Source organism: Puma concolor, chromosome C2, assembly GCF_028749965.1.
Source record: "Puma concolor isolate L17-30 chromosome C2, mPumCon1.1.hap2, whole genome shotgun sequence".
Lineage (NCBI taxonomy): Eukaryota > Metazoa > Chordata > Mammalia > Carnivora > Felidae > Puma > Puma concolor.
Window position 1 is genome coordinate 88,998,892 of NC_141675.1, and position 17,545 is coordinate 89,016,436.

At 35.7% G+C, this 17,545-nt stretch overlaps 1 protein-coding gene across 5 annotated transcripts in view; it reads left to right on the top strand.

Annotated features, from left to right (window-relative positions):
* The window catches only part of ZNF148 (zinc finger protein 148), a 127,098-nt gene that overhangs the window by 48,251 nt on the left and 61,302 nt on the right, over positions 1–17,545 (top strand). For all 5 annotated transcript variants that reach the window (XM_086675170.1, XM_025913001.2, XM_086675168.1 and 2 more), the window contains one exon: positions 6,106–6,454. In XM_086675170.1, coding sequence (XP_086531296.1) covers positions 6,122–6,454 — 333 coding nt within the window. In that variant the 5' untranslated portion in view covers positions 6,106–6,121. The remainder of the gene's footprint in view (positions 1–6,105; positions 6,455–17,545) is intronic.

Sequence of the window (17,545 nt, forward strand, 5' to 3'; positions counted from 1 at the left end):
ACCAGCTGAGCCACCCAGGTGTCCCGAAAAAAGAATGATGTTTAATTCCTAAGCTTGCCCACTATAGTCTGTTTTGACTTTTATGGTTGGAAGTTCTACATTGTTCAGTAAAAGTTGGTGGAGAATAATATTACAACAAACTCAATAAATATACAGAAAATCAGTGTCTTTAAGTGAGAAATACTTCTTTCGTGCTTGAATGCAGATTTAATTAAAAGCCATAAAGTGGCAGATGAATATTCATGTACATTCTGAAAGGGAACTAGGTGTTTTCAAAACTTTTAGATGATTATGGCAGAAGTCTTCCAAAAAGTTACAGCTGTTTTTTCTTTGATACAGGTATGTCTTTAGAACTGCTCCTATATTTATTTGTCAGCCATATCTAGGATTATTTTGTTTGATTTTCAAGTGAAAATGGGGAGGTAAAAGAGGAAGTTTCCTGAAGTAATTTGGAAAAGGTTTGAAGGAAGAATGGAAGGATGAAGAGGGTATATATGTAAACCTATGGAGAAAAAAAAAAAGAATGACAGGAGATATTAACTAAGGTGTGAATAATAGATGGAAATGGGAAAATAACAAATGTAGGAAGTGTCCATTCTTTCCAAAGGAGAAAAAGGGATTTAGTGTCACAAAGTTCTTCCATGATAGCCATGAGGTAGGAGAAGCCAACTGAGGAAACTTGGATTGCTGTAGCAACCCAAGCAGTGGTGATAGTGTGGTCTCTAAGGTGAGTGAGAAGAGGAGGTCATTGAGTTCTTAACGTGTTCAGAGCCTTTCAAGTTGGGAGGTTAGTATGGTGTGGCAAAAAGCGCACTAAACCAGCTAAGCCTGTTTTGAAATCCCAGTTTACCTCCAGCTGTGTGACTTAGAGTAAACCCAGTGACTTTATCTGTTAGATGGGTTTATACTGTTAGTGTCTTGAGTGTTCCTTAGTATAAATGTTAGGTGATTTAATATATGTAAATGTGCCCAGCACAGTGTCTTACATCTAGTAGACCCTAAACACATTAGTTGTCCTTCCTCTGCAAGTTATGAACTTTATCATATAGACCCAAACCTATTAATAAATTTGGAAAGATATTTTCCTTATTAATGCATTAAAAAAACCAGTAGGCATTTGCATACTTGATTAAAAATGAGTAGTAATGGCCAGCTTGTCCATATGTTATGCTTCTGTTAACTTTGTCTTGTGAAAGCAAGCCCAGACAGTCCCCTCAGCCTAGAAGTAATTATCGCAAATGCTTGTATTAAAAGTCCATGTTTTTAATTCCTTATTGAAAACCCTGACTCAAAGCTTATTTACTCTTATTTCATCTTATGAATCTATAAAGCTTTCTAATTGGTTGCATACAGTTGATTAGAAGCATTAAATTAGAAGGTGATGACAAGGAGAGTCAGCTGTCTCTTGTGGAAGATAGGAGAAAGTGATGGCTAATAATTTATGTTCTCTTCGACTAGAGCATTGCCATTAGGCTTCAATGACTAGGGGTTACCTAATTGGCCACAATTTGGATTACTTTTGTACAGCTGAACCAAACATTTTTCAATAGGAAAGGATGGCGAGGAGTGTGCGGGAGAGGGATAATTGAATGGAGCAGGAAACTGTATTGTGACCCCCTAAATATCCCTTTTGCTGTACCTGTCAACTTTTTTGACAGAGAGATGGAGATGAGGGAAGAATAAAACTTGGAAAGGGGAAAAGAATACAGTTTGAAGTAATCTGCTAAAGGAAGATTTAGAAGAAATTGGCCTGAGGTGGGCTGGCTCCTTCCTTTTTTCCTCTCTTTTGCTCTGTTCTAGTTTTTAATGATCTGTTTTGGGTGGCCATTTCACCTTTAGCTGAATTAGCCCTAGAACATCATTGTCCGTCTTGTTTTGGCTCTTAATAGCTCTGGTGTTTTATACCCTTTGTCAGCTGCCCACCATCCCTTACAAAATAATGTGTCATCACAAGGGACTCCGGGTGGCTGGTTGCTTATTGTTACTCTACCTAGCCCTTCTTTTTTTCCCCAGTTGGACAGAGGCTCCTGGGAACACAGAATAATTGTTTCTTTTTTTCTTCTAGAGCACTCTTTTATGTAAGCAACATGATTTAAAGGAAGCATCATTTCTTTCTTCCTCTTAGCTGTGTAATATCCCTAACAGCTGAATTTCCATTAATTGTGTAGATATTTGGGTCAAAAAGCAGTTGGCTTTTTGATGGTTTAGCGGGAAGAGACATTTATAACTATTCACATTTTAACATGGATTGATTATATCAGTTTCCTTTATATTTGGCCGATCCTCCCTGGAAATACAGAAGTTAGAGAAGAGACCTTTTGAGCATGGGACCTTTTGTTGTATTTGGGTTGTTGAATGTGCAGTGAAGCACAAGAGAGCTTTGACTGAGACCATGCAGGAGTTAGAAGGGGGAAAGTTAAAGATGATAAGTGCACGTAAGAGAGCTTCAGGGACAGTAAAAAATGTACTTTCCTTATCATTTAAAAAAAATTTTTTTTAACATTTATTTATTATTGAGAGACAGAGCATGAGCATGGGAACGGCAAAGAGAGGAGACACAGAATCTGAAGCAGGCTCCAGGCTCTGAGCTGTCAGCACGGAGCCTGATGCGGGGCTCGAACTCTCAAACCACGAGATCATGACCTGAGCTGAAGTCAGTCGCTTAACTGAGCCATCCAGGCGCACCCCCCCCACCTTTTTTTTTAAAGAGAGAGACAGCACGAGTAGGGGAGAGGGACAGAGAGAGAGAGAATCCCAAGTGGACTCCACACTGTCATCACAAAGCTTGGGATCCTGTCAGTACAGGACCATGGGATCATGACCTGAGCTGAAACTAAGAGTCAGATGCTCAACCTCCTGAGCCACCCTGGGGCCCCTCCTTACCATTTTTCTTAGTGTAGTTTTGTCCTTTTCCTTATACTATATGCAAGGTGAAATTAACTTTTTTGCTTGAGAGCCTTGTCTAATTTCCTGTCTGGCTTACTCTGCCCAGTTACTAGTTGAGATGTATGATACAAGCAGTGGCTCACTTTATTTGTGTATCTTCTCCTTGATTTTTTTCACTTAATGTATTGTGGAGAACTTTTCACCCAGCACATATAGCAGCCTCATTCCTTTTAATGATGTGTGTATTCCATTGTAGGGTTGAATCATAATTTAAGAAATCTTATATCAGTAAATGCTTTCCAGTCTTTTTCCACTAAAGGGGTGCAGCAAACATCCTTGTACATGTATCTTTGGTTAATTTTGATGAATTACCTTATAGGATTGTGTATATTCCTAGCAGTGAGCTTGCCTGGGTCAAGGGTATATTGTAGCGGTAGCAACAATGATGACTTGCAATAAAGGTTAGCTTTGGGTATCAAAATTCCCTTTCAAGTTAGGGGCTTTCCACATTCTTTAAGAAAACAGTAAATAGACTGGAAGAATATAATGATTTGGTAAGAACCTCCAAAGAAATGGCCAGAATAGGCAAATTTTAGTTAGCCCTGTAAGGCTTAAGTTTCATTTAGTTGTAGGATAGTTTATTTTCTAAGAAATGTGCTAAATAGAATATTAGAAGAGAATAGTTATTTGGTGATTTATTTAAAATCGTCCTGTAGATTTCAAGCTTGCTATTTAAAGATTTTGAAAAGTAAAAATCAGATTCTTGGTACTTTGTTTTATGTATTCTAGACTGATAATATCTTGTACCAGGGAAGATAGGATTAGCAAGTATGAATTATGTTTTTGTGTTTTTTTTACTTTGCTGTTTACAAGGTCTTTTTTTTTGGAGCTGTTCATTTAAGTACAGGTTTCTCCCTAAGTGATAACCTTAGTAAGTGAAAGTGCATTTAAATTTCAGTAGTACATTTGAATTTAACTGATCATTTATTTTACCTTTGAAAGCTATGATCAAGGCAGTAGCTAGTACCTACCTGATTGATTTGGGAAAGAGGTGACTAAACTGAGACAAATAGTTAAATTCATTTACTACTTTTGGAGAGGGCATGTATGTTATTTTTACACAGTCTGATAGTAGAAATCAGTTTTGAAAAACAAACTTTGCACCAGTGCTTTCATGTTTTTTGAGATGAAGTTTCTTTAGCTTTCATGATCATTATGTTGGTTCTTGGAGTAACACAGTGGAATTTGAATTTACAGCAACCAAAGTTAGAAGGGCAGATTTAATATTGCCTATCTTTTCTACAATAATGGAGGAAATAATATAATTATTTGGTAGTGTCTAGGTCTCATGACCTGTTAAATTTAATCATGTGTTATTTAAGAATATATTAGTGGGGCACCTGCGTGGCTCAGTTGGTTAAGTATCTGACTTTCACTCAGGTCATGATCTTGTGGTTCTTGGGTTTAAGCCCTGCATCACGCTTTGTGCTGACAGCTCGGAGCCTGGAGCCTGCTTCAGCTTCTGTCTCCCTCTTTCTCTGCTCTTTTCCCACTGGTGCTTTGTCCCTGTCTCACTAAAATAAATAAATGTTAAAAAAAAAAAAGTATTAGTAAGGAAAGTATCACCTTTATTTCATTTTAACAAATTTAAAAGCATGTATAAAAAGTAAAATTTTATTATAGTAAGTTTTCAAATCAGAGATAAATATAAATATGGAAAAAACTTCTGGTAATTTCACCACCAGTGGTAATGTTAATGGTGTTAACATTTTACATAAACTTCTGTATCTTTAAATGCACACATACATTTCCTTTAATACTGGGATATTCCCCCACATTTTCAAATATTTTTCAAGAATAATTTCATTACTGTTTTGTAGTGTCAGCAGATTTTTACTTTTTATTGAAGTGTAGTAACTGACAAAAACATGCATATTTTGCACATGTACAACTTGAAATTTTACAAAGTGAGCATATCTGTCCAACCAGCATTCAACTCAAGAAAAAAATATTGCTAGCTCCCATACACTCCCCATTGCCTGCCTGTTGTTATCAGCAGCAACCCCCCCCCACCCCCAAGGGCCATTATTCTGATTCTATTTTTGAGAAAAACTGTGAGATATAATATAGCTATATATATATTATATATATATATAATATAACTAACTGAGTTGTATAGCTGTCACTATAGTTTTAAGACATATGTATGAATATATTTTAGCCAGTTTTGTTTGTTGAATAGTGTATTTCCATTTTTTTGCTAATGTAAATTACTGTAGTGATTTTTCACGTATATATTTTGTTTCATTGGGATAGGTTTCTATAAGTATAATTACCAGTTCAAAGAATATGTGTGTTTTTATGGCTTTTGATAGAAAGTACCAAATTGCCTTTGAAAGTAATTGAGCTAATTTATTCTCCTACTGTTCATAATGAGTGTCTTTTTTTTTTTTTTAAACCTACTGCAACATTGGACGTATATTTAAAAAAAAATTTTTTTTTTAACATTTATTTATTTTTGAGACAGAGCGAGACAGAGCATGAACGGGGGAGGGTCAGAGAGAGAGGGAGACACAGAATCTGAAACAGGCTCCAGGCTCTGAGCAGTCAGCACAGAGCCCGACGCGGGGCTCGAACTCACATACTGCGAGATCGTGACCTGAGCCGAAGTCGGACGCCTAACCGACTGAGCCACCCAGGCGCCCCAAGACGTATATTTTTTTAAAGAGTCACTACCAGTTTGGTGGATGAAATATGGTAGTTCTGTTTTAATTTTCATTTCTTTGATTACTACTGTAAGTGACTATTATTTTGTATATTTAGTGACTGTTTTCTAAGTTTTCTTTATGATCTGCCTGATAGTGGTTTGTCACTTTATTTCTTTATACACCTTTAAAATTTTTTTGACATTTTAATATATTAAAGAACATAACTCCTTTGTTACAGATACTTCCCCCCAATTTCCTTTATGTCATACTCATTTTTCATAATGAAATAGATTATGATTTTTTGCCTTAATGTCAAAAATGAGAAGTTGCATTTTATTCCACCAGCCTTTGGAAACTTACCTTGATATTTTTAAAATTGGAGACAATACAAATTACATGAATAAAGTTTTTTTATTAAAGTGTGTACCTTTCATAATTGAAATTTAAAAAGGATCAAGTAGACATATAAAACTAATTTATTATGCTTTGTTGCCAAACTTGGTCTTTCTAGGCAGTTATACTTAAGCATGAACATTGACGACAAACTGGAAGGATTATTTCTTAAATGTGGCGGCATAGACGAAATGCAGTCTTCCAGGGCAATGGTTGTAATGGGTGGAGTGTCTGGCCAGTCTACCGTGTCTGGGGAACTGCAGGAGTCGGTACTTCAAGATCGGAGTATGCCTCACCAGGAGATCCTTGCTGCAGATGAAGTGTTACAAGAAAGCGAAATGAGACAACAGGATATGATATCACATGATGAACTCATGGTCCATGAGGAGACAGTGAAAAATGATGAAGAGCAGATGGAAACACATGAAAGACTTCCTCAAGGACTACAGTATGCACTTAATGTCCCTGTAAGTAATTCCTTTTTAAAATTAATGTAACTTATAGTTAGAAACATAATTAATTTTGTGTTAAGTAATGCTTCAAGTCATTGAAGAAATTTCAGAAAATGTTTAAAGTCTTAATAGTTAACTGGGTGTTATTAAATGAATACACTAAATGTTGACAGAAATCACATTTGAAAAAGGCAAAATCAAGTTTTTGTATTGTATACATTTAGTAACTTATCTTTTCCAGGATTACTGTGTATTAAATTTTAAGTGCTTAAATTTTAAAGATTTTGTTTCAACTTCTTGGTTTCCTTAAAGAGTAGAAAGATTGAATCTTGAGTATAACTAGAAAAAGATCATACACCTGAAGGTTTTTCCTTCGGGTTCTGTAACTTGGCAATTCCTGGTGTCTGTATTTTTTTCATTACCTTTTTCAAAAGCATATCGACCTTTAGTTTTTCCTGTTTATCCTAAATGTCATTGTTTCTCACCTAAAATATTCTTTTGTAGGCACTCATAACTTTTTTGCCTTCTTGTTTTTCTTTTTACCTGATGACTGACCAACAAAACCATAACCATAATGTAATCCTCTTCTATCCTTTCTGTGATATTAGACTTGGATTTCTTTCAGTATATCTAATACACTGTACTTTTTCTTTTGCTTCAGAACCTTCATGCATCCTGCTTGTAATATTCCCTTTAGCCATACCCCCTTCCTGTTTTTTAATCTAGTTAGTGGTTCATCATTATCAGCCTGCCACTTCTGTTTAGTCCAGGTTGAGTCTCTGCAATAGGGACTTGTGGTTACTTGTTCAGTGTCTGTCTAATAGATTGTAGGCTCTATGAGAGCATGAATTTTGTCTTATTTTCCATCGTATCCCAGGTATTGGCACATAGTGTAAATGAATGAATAATAGTTATAGTTGTATTCTAATACATGTGCCCACCAACTTTTCTAGCCCTTTGCAATAGCCTTACTTTTTTTTAGTCTTTTCATGTGATGGCTTACATTGATAGATTTTTGAATGCTGAACCACCCTTATATACCTCTAATATATCCCACTTGGTTGTTGTGTGTAATTCTTGTTATACATTGTTGGATTCAATTTGCTAATATGTTGTTGAGGATTTTTTGTATCTGTTTGTGAGTTATATTGGGCTAGTTTTTTTGTAATATCTTTGTTTCTGATTTTGATATTAGGGTAATCCTGGCCTTAGAGAATGAGCTAGGATTATTCCCTCTGCTTCTAACTTCTGAAAGAGATTGTAGAGAATTGGTATAATTTCTTTCATAAATGTAGGATAAACTCAGTTGAGTACATAAAGCCTGGTAGTTTTGGGAAGGTTGTTTGCTTGTTTGTTTTTAAAGGTTATTAATTACTCAGTTTCTTTAATAGATGGAGGACCTGTTCAGATTATTTATTTTCTCTTGTGTGAGTTTTTACAGATTGTGCCTTTCAAGGAATTGGTCCATTTCATCTAGATTTTGAAATTTGTGGGCATAGAGTTGCTCACAGTATTCCTTTGTTATTCTTTTAATATCCATTATTGTTCAGCAGGTCTCTAGAGCTGTTTTTTCTTGCAAAACTGAATCTCATACCTATTGGACAATTCCTTGTTTTCTGCTAGACCCTAGTAGAGTCTTACCAAGTTTATTGATATTTTAGAAGAGTTAGTTTTTTATTTTCTCTGTTGATTTCTAGTTTTCAATTTCACTGATTTCTGCTCTAATTTTTGTGATTTCTTCTGTTATTTTGGGTTTGATTTGGTGTTGTTTAGTTTTCTAAGTTGGAAGGTTAGATGATTGATTTTTAGATCTTCTTTTCTAATATATGCATTCAGTGATCGGAGTTTCCCTCTAAGCACTGCTTTCACTGCATCCCACAAATTTTGATGAATTGTTTTATTTTTCTTTAGTTCAATATATCTTTTAATTTCTCCTCAGATACCTTCTTTGATCCACATATCATTTAGAAGTGTGTTGTTTAATCTCTAAGTATTTGGGGATTTTCCAGCTATTTTTCTGTTATTACTTTTCAGTTTAAGTCCTTTGTGGTGTGAGAGCATATATTGTATAATTTCTGTTCTTTTAAATTTGTGAAGGAGTGTTTTATGAATGTGGTCTGTGAGTGCTCCATGTGAGCTTCATACTTTAATTACTTTAGTTGCCCAGATCCACTGTGATTTTTTTTTTTTCCTGTTACTTCTGTACATGTTGTGTATATACCTGTAACATTCTTTGATTGGCAGTCTACTGGCTTTTATTTCTTAGCTTAAAAGGTTTCTCTTTGTTTGCTTTTCATTTTGATAATTGACTTTTTTTTCTTGCAAGTTTTCAATACCTCGGCTATGGTAGGCAGTCAAATATATTTTGAGTGAAAAAAAATTTTTTTTTAATTGAGGAAAACTTTAAAGTGAATGCTCTCAGCTCCTAATTTTAATTTTTTTTAACGTTTATTTATTTTTGAGACAGAGAGAGAGAGAGACAGAGCATGAATGGGGGAGGGGCAGAGAGAGAGGGAGACACAGAATTGGAAGCAGGCTCCAGGCTCTGGGCCATCAGCCCAGAGCCCGACGCGGGGCTCGAACTCAGGGACCGCGAGATGGTGACCTGAGCTGAAGTCGGACGCTTAACCGACTGAGCCACCCAGGCGCCCCTCTCAGCTCCTAATTTTAAAGTTCAGAGTTTGGACAACTGCATAGACTTGTATAAGCTACAGTCCAGACAGAATATTTCTGTCATCTTAGAGGGTTTCTTTGTGTTTCTTCCTAATCAGTCCTCTTGAGAACTTTATGCAAATGGCATCGTATATAACTTATGTCTGGCTTCTTTTTTTTTTTTAAATTTTTTTTTTCAACGTTTTATTTATTTTTTGGGACAGAGAGAGACAGAGCATGAACCGGGGAGGGGCAGAGAGAGAGGGAGACACAGAATCGGAAACAGGCTCCAGGCTCTGAGCCGTCAGCCCAGAGCCTGACGCGGGGCTCGAACTCACGGACCGCGAGATCGTGACCTGGCTGAAGTCGGACGCTTAACCGACTGCGCCACCCAGGCGCCCCGTGTCTGGCTTCTTTTGCTCAGCATAATGTTTTTGGTTTATCCATGTTGGTTGAGTGGATCAGTAAGTAGTTCATTTCTTTTTATTGTTGATTAATACTCTATTATTAATACTCTGTTGCCTTATTATCCTAAAGTTTGGTTATTCCTTTCCCCTGTTAATGGTTGTATTATCTCTGTTTTTCAACCTTTATGGATAAAACTGCTATGAACATTTTTGTATGAATCTTTTTTTCATTTTTTGAGGGGGGGTGTCTTTCTAGAAGTTAAGCTGTTTCTCTTGTGTTTTCATTTTGTTTGATCCAGTGTCTATATCTTTGCATCAGTATTACACTGTCTTGATTGTTGAATCTTGTACAGTAAATCTTGAAATCAGGTAGTGTAGTCTCCCAGTTTTGTTATTCTTCTTGCAAGACTGTTTTGACCATTCTAGGTTGTTTGTATTTTCGTATAAAATGTAGAATCAACCTTTCAGTTTCTATAAAAAGAACCAGCTGGGTTTTTATTGGGATTATATTGATTCTATATGTTGACTTGATCAGCATCTAAACAATAGTGGTTTCTAGTCCATGAACATGGCATATCACTTTGTTTAGGTTTTAATTTATCTTAGCATTGTTATGTAGTTTTAAGTATAGAGTTATTGGAAATATTTACCCCTAAATATTTCATGTTTTGAATGCAATTGTAAATGGTATTTTTAAAAATTTCAATGTTTAATTGTTCATGACCAGTGTATAGAAATGTGGTTGATTTTGTTTTTTCTTTTTCAAAAAAAATTTTTAACATTTATTTATTTTTGAAAGAGCCAGAGTGTGAGCGGGGGTGGGGCAGAGAGAGAGGGAGACACAGAATCTGAAGCAGGCTCCAGGCCTTGAGCTGTGAGCCCCACAAACTGTGAGATCATAACCTGAGCCAAAGTCAGAGGCTTAACTGACTGAGCCACCCAGGCGCCCCAAATGCGGTTGATTCTTTTTACTTTGGCTGTGTATTTTGTGACTGTTACAGGTAGGTAAAGGTTCAGAGTCAGAGTCAGACGTTAAACTGACTGAGCTACCCAGCCACCCCTGCTGAGATTATATTTTCATATAAATGAGTGTGTAACTTAAATGCTTTTTCTGCATTTATTAGGTGATAATGATTTTTTTCTTCTTACTGTCTTCATATGGTGAATTGCATTGATTGATTTTCAAGTATTAAACCAACCTTGTATTCCTAGGATAAGCTACACTTGGTCATGATGTGTCATCCTTTTTATACATTTCTGGATTCAGTTTACTAACCTTTTAAAGTAATTTAAAAAAATTTTTTTTTAGCTTTTTATTCATTTTTGAGAGACAGAGTGACAGAGCACAGTCCGGGGAGGGTCAGAGAGAGAGGGAGTCACAGATTCTGAAGCAGGCTCAGGCTCTGAGCTGTCAGTGCAGAGCCTGATGTGGGCCTCGAACTCACGAACCGCAAAATCATGACCTTACCCAAAGTCGGATGCTTAACCAACTGAGCCACCCAGGTGGTTTTAAATTGTTTTTAAAACAATTTTTAAGTGTACATTTATGAGGAATATTAGTTTCCTTGCAATATCTTTGTTTTAGGTATACTGGCTTCATAAATGGGTTAGGAAGTATTTCCTCTTGTATTTTTTGAAAGAGTTTGTTTAAGATTTGTTCATTTCTACTCTGTCTTTTTGAAAGGCTTCACCACTGAAGCTAATCTGGGACTGAGTTTTCTTTGTGAGAAGTTTTAAATTTCGTGTTCAAATTTTAAAACATATATAAGGCTTCTCCAGATTTAAAATTTTTTTTCTTAAATCCGTTTTGATAAGTTGTATTTTTTAAGGAATTCGTCCATTTCTTGTTTAATTGAACAAAATTTTTCATAATTTTTAAAATTTCTTTTATTGTCTGATCTATAATTTTTTTCTTTCTCATTCCTGATAGTGATAGTTTGTCCTTTTCTTGATTAGTCTGGGTAGAGATTTATCAATTTTATTGGTCTCTTGAGATTGTTACCTTTGTGAATTTCATTTTTAACTCATTTTTATTATTTCCTTATTTCCTTCCTTCTACTTACTTTGTTCTTAATTTGCTCTTTTCTTAGCTTTTTGTTTTTAAATTTTTAAATTTATTTTTGAGAGAAAGAGATAGTGTGTGAGTGGTGGAGGAGCAGAGAGAAAGAGGGAGACACAGAATCCAAAACAGGCTCCATGCTCTGAGCTGTCAACACAGAGCCTGACGCAGGGCTCAAACTCTCAAACTGTGAGATCATAACCTGAGCCAAAGTCGGATGCTTACCTGATGGAGCCACCCAGATGCCCCTTTTCTTAGCTTTTACAATGGGAGCCTAGATGACCGTTTTAGACCTTTCTTCATTTTTCACATAAGCATTTGAGCTATAAACTTCTCTTCCTTTGTGATTTCATTTTGATTCATGAATTAGAAGTGTTTTGCTTAACTTCTAATGTTTTGAAGTTTTCCAGGTATTTTTTTGTCATTGATCGTTTAATTACTATGGTCAGAGAATGTGCAGTGGATAATTTCAATCCTTTTAAATTCATTGAAAGACTCTTTTAGCACTCAATATATGATTAGTCAGTGAATGGTCTATACTCACTTGAAAAGAATGTATTTTGGAAGTTATTGGGTGGGTTATTTTGTAAATGTCGGGTCAAGTTGGACTAGTTTTGGTCTTTGACACTTTAAAAAAATTTTTTTTAATTTTAGTTTAGTTCACATACAGTATTACATTAGTTTCGGTTGTACAATATAGTGATTAAACAATTCTGCATATCACCTAGTACTCATAACGACTCTCCTTAATCCCCATCATTTATTTAACCCATTCTTCTACTGCCCCTCCCTTCTGGTAACCATTTATAATTAAGAGTTTGTTTCTTGATTTGTGTGTGTCTTTGTCTTTAGTTCCCCTTTGTTTGTTTTGTTTCTTAAATTCCATATGAGTGAAAACATACGGTGTTTTTCTTTTTCTGACTGGCGTATTTCATTTAGCATAATACTTTCTAGCTCCATCCGTGATGTTACAAATGGCAACCTTTCATTCTTTTTTATGGCTGAATAATATTCTGCTGTATATGTATATACCACATCTTTCTTTATTCATCAATTGATGGACACTTTCCATATCTTGGTTATTGTAAATAATGCTGTAAACATGGGGGGGTGGCATGTATTCCTTTGAGTTAGTGTTTTTTAATTCTTTGGGTAAATCCCCAGTAGTGTGATTGTTGGGTCATAGGTTAGTTCTATTTTTAACTTTTTGAGGAATCTCCATACTATTTTCCATGGTGGTTGCACTAGTTTGCATTCCCACGAAGAGTGCATGAGTGTTCCTTTTTCTCTACATCCTTGCCAATATCTGTTTCATGTATTGTTGATTTTAGCCATTGTGACAGGTGTGAGGTAGTATCTCATTGTAGTTTTGATTTGCACTTCCTGATGATAAATGATGATGAACATCTTTTCCTGTGTCTGTTGACCACCTGTTATGTCTTCTTTGGAGAAATGTCTGTTCATGTCTTCTGCACATTTTTAAATTGGATTATTTATTTTTGGGGTATTGAGCTTTTAAATTCTTTATATATTTTGGATTGGTCTTTGGCACATATTCTTTACTGTTCTACTTGTCTTCCAATAGTTAATTTGAAAAAATTATATATTGCATTATTTGACATGTCTCTTTAGTTTTCTTTTGTCTTGGTTCTTCACTTTATTTGTTTTTGTTTATTTATTTATTTTGAGAGAGAGAGAGAATGAAGGCAGGATAGGGGCAGAGAGAGAGAGAGGGAGAGAGAGAATCCCAGGCAGGATCCATGCTCAGTGCAGAGACCAACATAGGGCTCATTCTCATGACCATGCGATCATGACCTGAGCTGAAGCCAAGAGTCAGACAGTCAACTGACTGAGCCACCCAGGCACCTCTAGTTTCTCACTTTAAAATTTTGTGATCATAATACTTGAAAATTACCATATATTTTGTAGGATGTTTCTCGGTTTGGATTTATCTGGTTTTTACTCTAATGGTACTTAAGGTACTAACTTTGGGAGGAATATTGCAAAAAGTGATGCTGTGTCTTCTCCCTCATTGCACTCTAACAGGAGGCACATGATTTTTATTTGCCCCATTCTGATAGTTCACTTTGATAAGTTGATTAAGGTGATGTCTGGCAGGTTTTGTCACTGTAATGTTAATCTCATTCCTCATTACATCTTTTAATTTATTCATTTATTTATTTGTATCAGCATGGGCTTAGGAATTATATTAACTGGGTTAAAATCTATTACTATGATTATTTTAATGCTTGGTTGAAGATTTGGCCAATTGGAGCCTCTTTAAGCTGGCTTCTGTGTTCATTTTATATATCCCATCAATCTTTTTAACACATCCTTGCTTTCTGCCCCAAGATGTCTTATATTTTCTTGTATTTTTCCTGCCTCACCCCTGGAGTCAGCCATTTCTCTAAGGAGCCCTAGTTCATTTCAGTGGAAAATGACATTTAAAAGGCAAGATCTGGGTGCCTAATGTGTTGCTCATTGTTCTTGGGGTTTGGCTGCTTCCAGGGCTCTCAGTGGACAGAGCTAGGGAATGTATGTATATACATAATTACATACGTTTATATACCCACTTCCATCTATAACTGTCTCCTATATCTGCCTGTCAGTATTATAAAACTGAGTTCACACTAATCCCTCTGATTATGGTCCATTACCGCAGAGTATATTTCAGTTTTCTCCCTTCTGTACTTCATTACTTTTATTTTATTTTATTTATTTTGTAATCTCTGTACTGAACTTGGAGCTCAAACTCATGACCCTGAGATTGACTTGCATGCTCGTCCACTGACCCAACCAGGCATCCTTCCCTTCTGTATTTTATAACTCCCTTCTTAGACAGTGAGAAACCTGGCTTCCATTATCATTAATATATTTACTTACTTGATTAGACCTCGCCTACCCCCCATGTGTAAAACCATTTGTCACCCCATCTTCCTGTGCAGATGCCCTCTTCCCTCTACCCAGGCTCCTATACTCCATTGCAGTTCATACCCTCCCCTGCATGTGCTTTGACAACTTGTCCTGGGCCTCATCACCACATGGAGCCCTCCTTGTACATGGTTCTGGTCCACACTCATACTTTGATACCTTCCGCACCCACTTAGCTTCTGACACGTTGCTCCAGGCTGCTCTTCCTGTATAATACAGACCCTTCCTTTTGCTGCTTGGGTTCTGACAACTCACCCTGAGCTGTCTTATGTGAAGAACCTCCTCACCCTACGTACATTCTGACATCTTGATTTGTGCAGCAGATGACTGTTTATCTTGTCTGGGATCTCGTACCCTGTTATGCTACAACGTATGGCTTTAGGAGTGAATGATTCATGGAAAGCGGGTGAATAGGGAGGGGCAGGAAGGGGAAGGGACAAGATTTATTCTTTTACTTTTATTGAAACTTAATTTTGAAATTATACAGAGTCATAGGAAGTTACAAAACTAGTACAGAGAGGTCCTGTGTAGCATTCACCCAGTTTCCTCTAGTGGTTAAATTCTACATAATTATAGTACAGTCTCAAAATCAGACAGTTGACAGTACTATAATATGTCCAGTGTTGTATATTTTATCACACATGTAGATAATGTGTAACCACCATCGAAATCAAGATAACAGAATGAATCTATCATGAGGAGACCTCCCTGGTGGGACCCCTAGTCACACCTCTTCTTCCAACACCATCATTCCTAACCCCTGGCTATCCTACCCCTAATTTATTTTCTACCTCTATGTCGTTGTCATTTTATGTGTTATATTAGTGGACTCCTACAGTATGTGACCTTTTGAGATTGACTTTTTTTCAATTAACAGAATGCCTTTGAGAGCCATGTGAGTAGTTGTGTGTATCAATAATTTGTTCCTTTTTATTATAGAATAGTATTTCATGGTGTTGATGTACCACGGTTTAACCATTCATTTACTGAAGAACATTGTAGCTTTTTCCACATTTTGGCTACTACAAATAAAGCTGCTATGAACACTCATGCATAGGTTTTTTTGTGAACATAGATGTACATATCTCCAGGGTAAATACCTTATTATATCCCCACCACCAGGTATAGTCACTCCTAACATTTTGGTATATGTACTCCTATGCTTTTTTCATATGCATACCAGGCATGGAATGATGTTGCTTATTTATCTGCTGTTTTCATTTACCAGCATATCTTGAACTTTTCGTAACTTCTTATTCTTCTCATACTTCTTAAATGTCTGTTACATATTCCATATGTATGGATAATTTGTAGTTGAGTCCTGTTACTCCTACTAGGTAATGATAAATTTGAGTCCATGCTGGGAATGAATCAATGAAAAGTTGTCTCATACTATATACACCAAAGGCAGAATTTAGGATTTGTGTAACATTGCTTTATAGTAGAACACGACAGACATGAGAAATCATATTCCTTCTTTTTATTTATGCATTCCTGCTAATATGGCATGTGGTGAAGGGCAAATCTTGGGATCATGAATATATATTTTTGAATTAAAGAGAGGACAGTGATCTAGAACAGTATGACTCAGGTCCCCAAAAGTGTGAAAACTTAAGTTACCAGGCCTTGCATCCTTTTTAGATTGTGTTAATAAAGACTTTTAAAAATACATATTGAGCATATTAATGATTCTCTTTTATTTGTTCGTTTGGAAGACATAAAAAAACTTTATTTCATATTAACTTTTTATTTATTTTTTTTAATTCAAAACAAAAGTTGAGTTTTGAGTTCTTTTAGATTGTTAATAACGGTTCAGGTTCTGTAGCCTATGTAAACTCTCAAGTGTTTTGTGACAGTTGAATAAAAGTTCTTCATTTGTGATAACTGCTAATTTTCAGAATTTATCTTAACCTTACTATTCTGTATCAGTCACCCACCCTCAGTGGCCCTACATTTTCAGCTCCAGTCTACAGGCGAACTTTTGAATGTCTACAGTTTATTCATTTAGAGAACTTTGTTTTCTAATTTATTAGAAACTTGAATTAAGGGGCACCTGGGTGGCTCATTTGGTTAAGCATCTGACTTTGGCTCAGGTTATGATCTCATAGTCTGTGAGTCCAAGCCCCACGTCAGGCTCTGTACTGACAGCTCAGAGCCTGGAGCCTGCTTCAAATTCTGTGTCTCCTCTCTCTCTGCACTTCCCCCACTCACACTTTGTCTTTCTCTCTCTCTCTCTCAAAAATAAACATTTAAAAAATTAAAAAAAAAAGAAATGAATTAAATTAAAATTAAGTAAAATTAGTTTTTCATTTCATTGGTCTCATTAGCCACATTTCAGGTGGTTAAGTGGCTTCTGTTTTGGACAGCAAAGATAAAGAACATTTCCATCATTGCAAAAAGTTTTATTGGATACACTGAGTCAGAAAGCTGCTTCACTCAGAAACTAAATTTATTTTAGGAATGTGAAGAAAAGTATTTGGTTTATTCTTTTAATTCTTATATTCATTCAGTAGGATTTAAGAAACCATAACTCTGTATGGTCTTTATTTTTCCAGTTTGATGGCAAGCAAGCATGTTGAGGAGTAAAGACTTAATTTGTGTTGACAAAATGGAGCAAATTGTAATTCATAATCATGTATGCCACATTTGTTTCTAGAAAACTGTTGGATTATATCACTTGAGCAAAAGGATTTTGTAAATTAGGAGCTATAAAAAATCACGGTCTAGTCATATGATGGTAAAATAAAATGTAAAGTTATTTCAGGTATTCATAACTCCTGAAAAAATATACTTCAGCATTTGTGTGGCATTTTATTTTAGCCATGAGTTTTTGTGCTATAAAGCAGCATGAAGAAAATTGTAGGAATACTTGCATGCATTTTATATTTATGATTATTTTATTTGATGGCCTAAGGAACTCAAAATGTATCTGGCTATTGGTAAGACCTTTGTTTGATTTTTGAGTCTTTAAATTTTCTTAAATCCTGTTATTAACTTAAGGAGGATTATATAGATATATTCCCATATACCTCTTGCTCTAGTCAGTAAACACCTAAC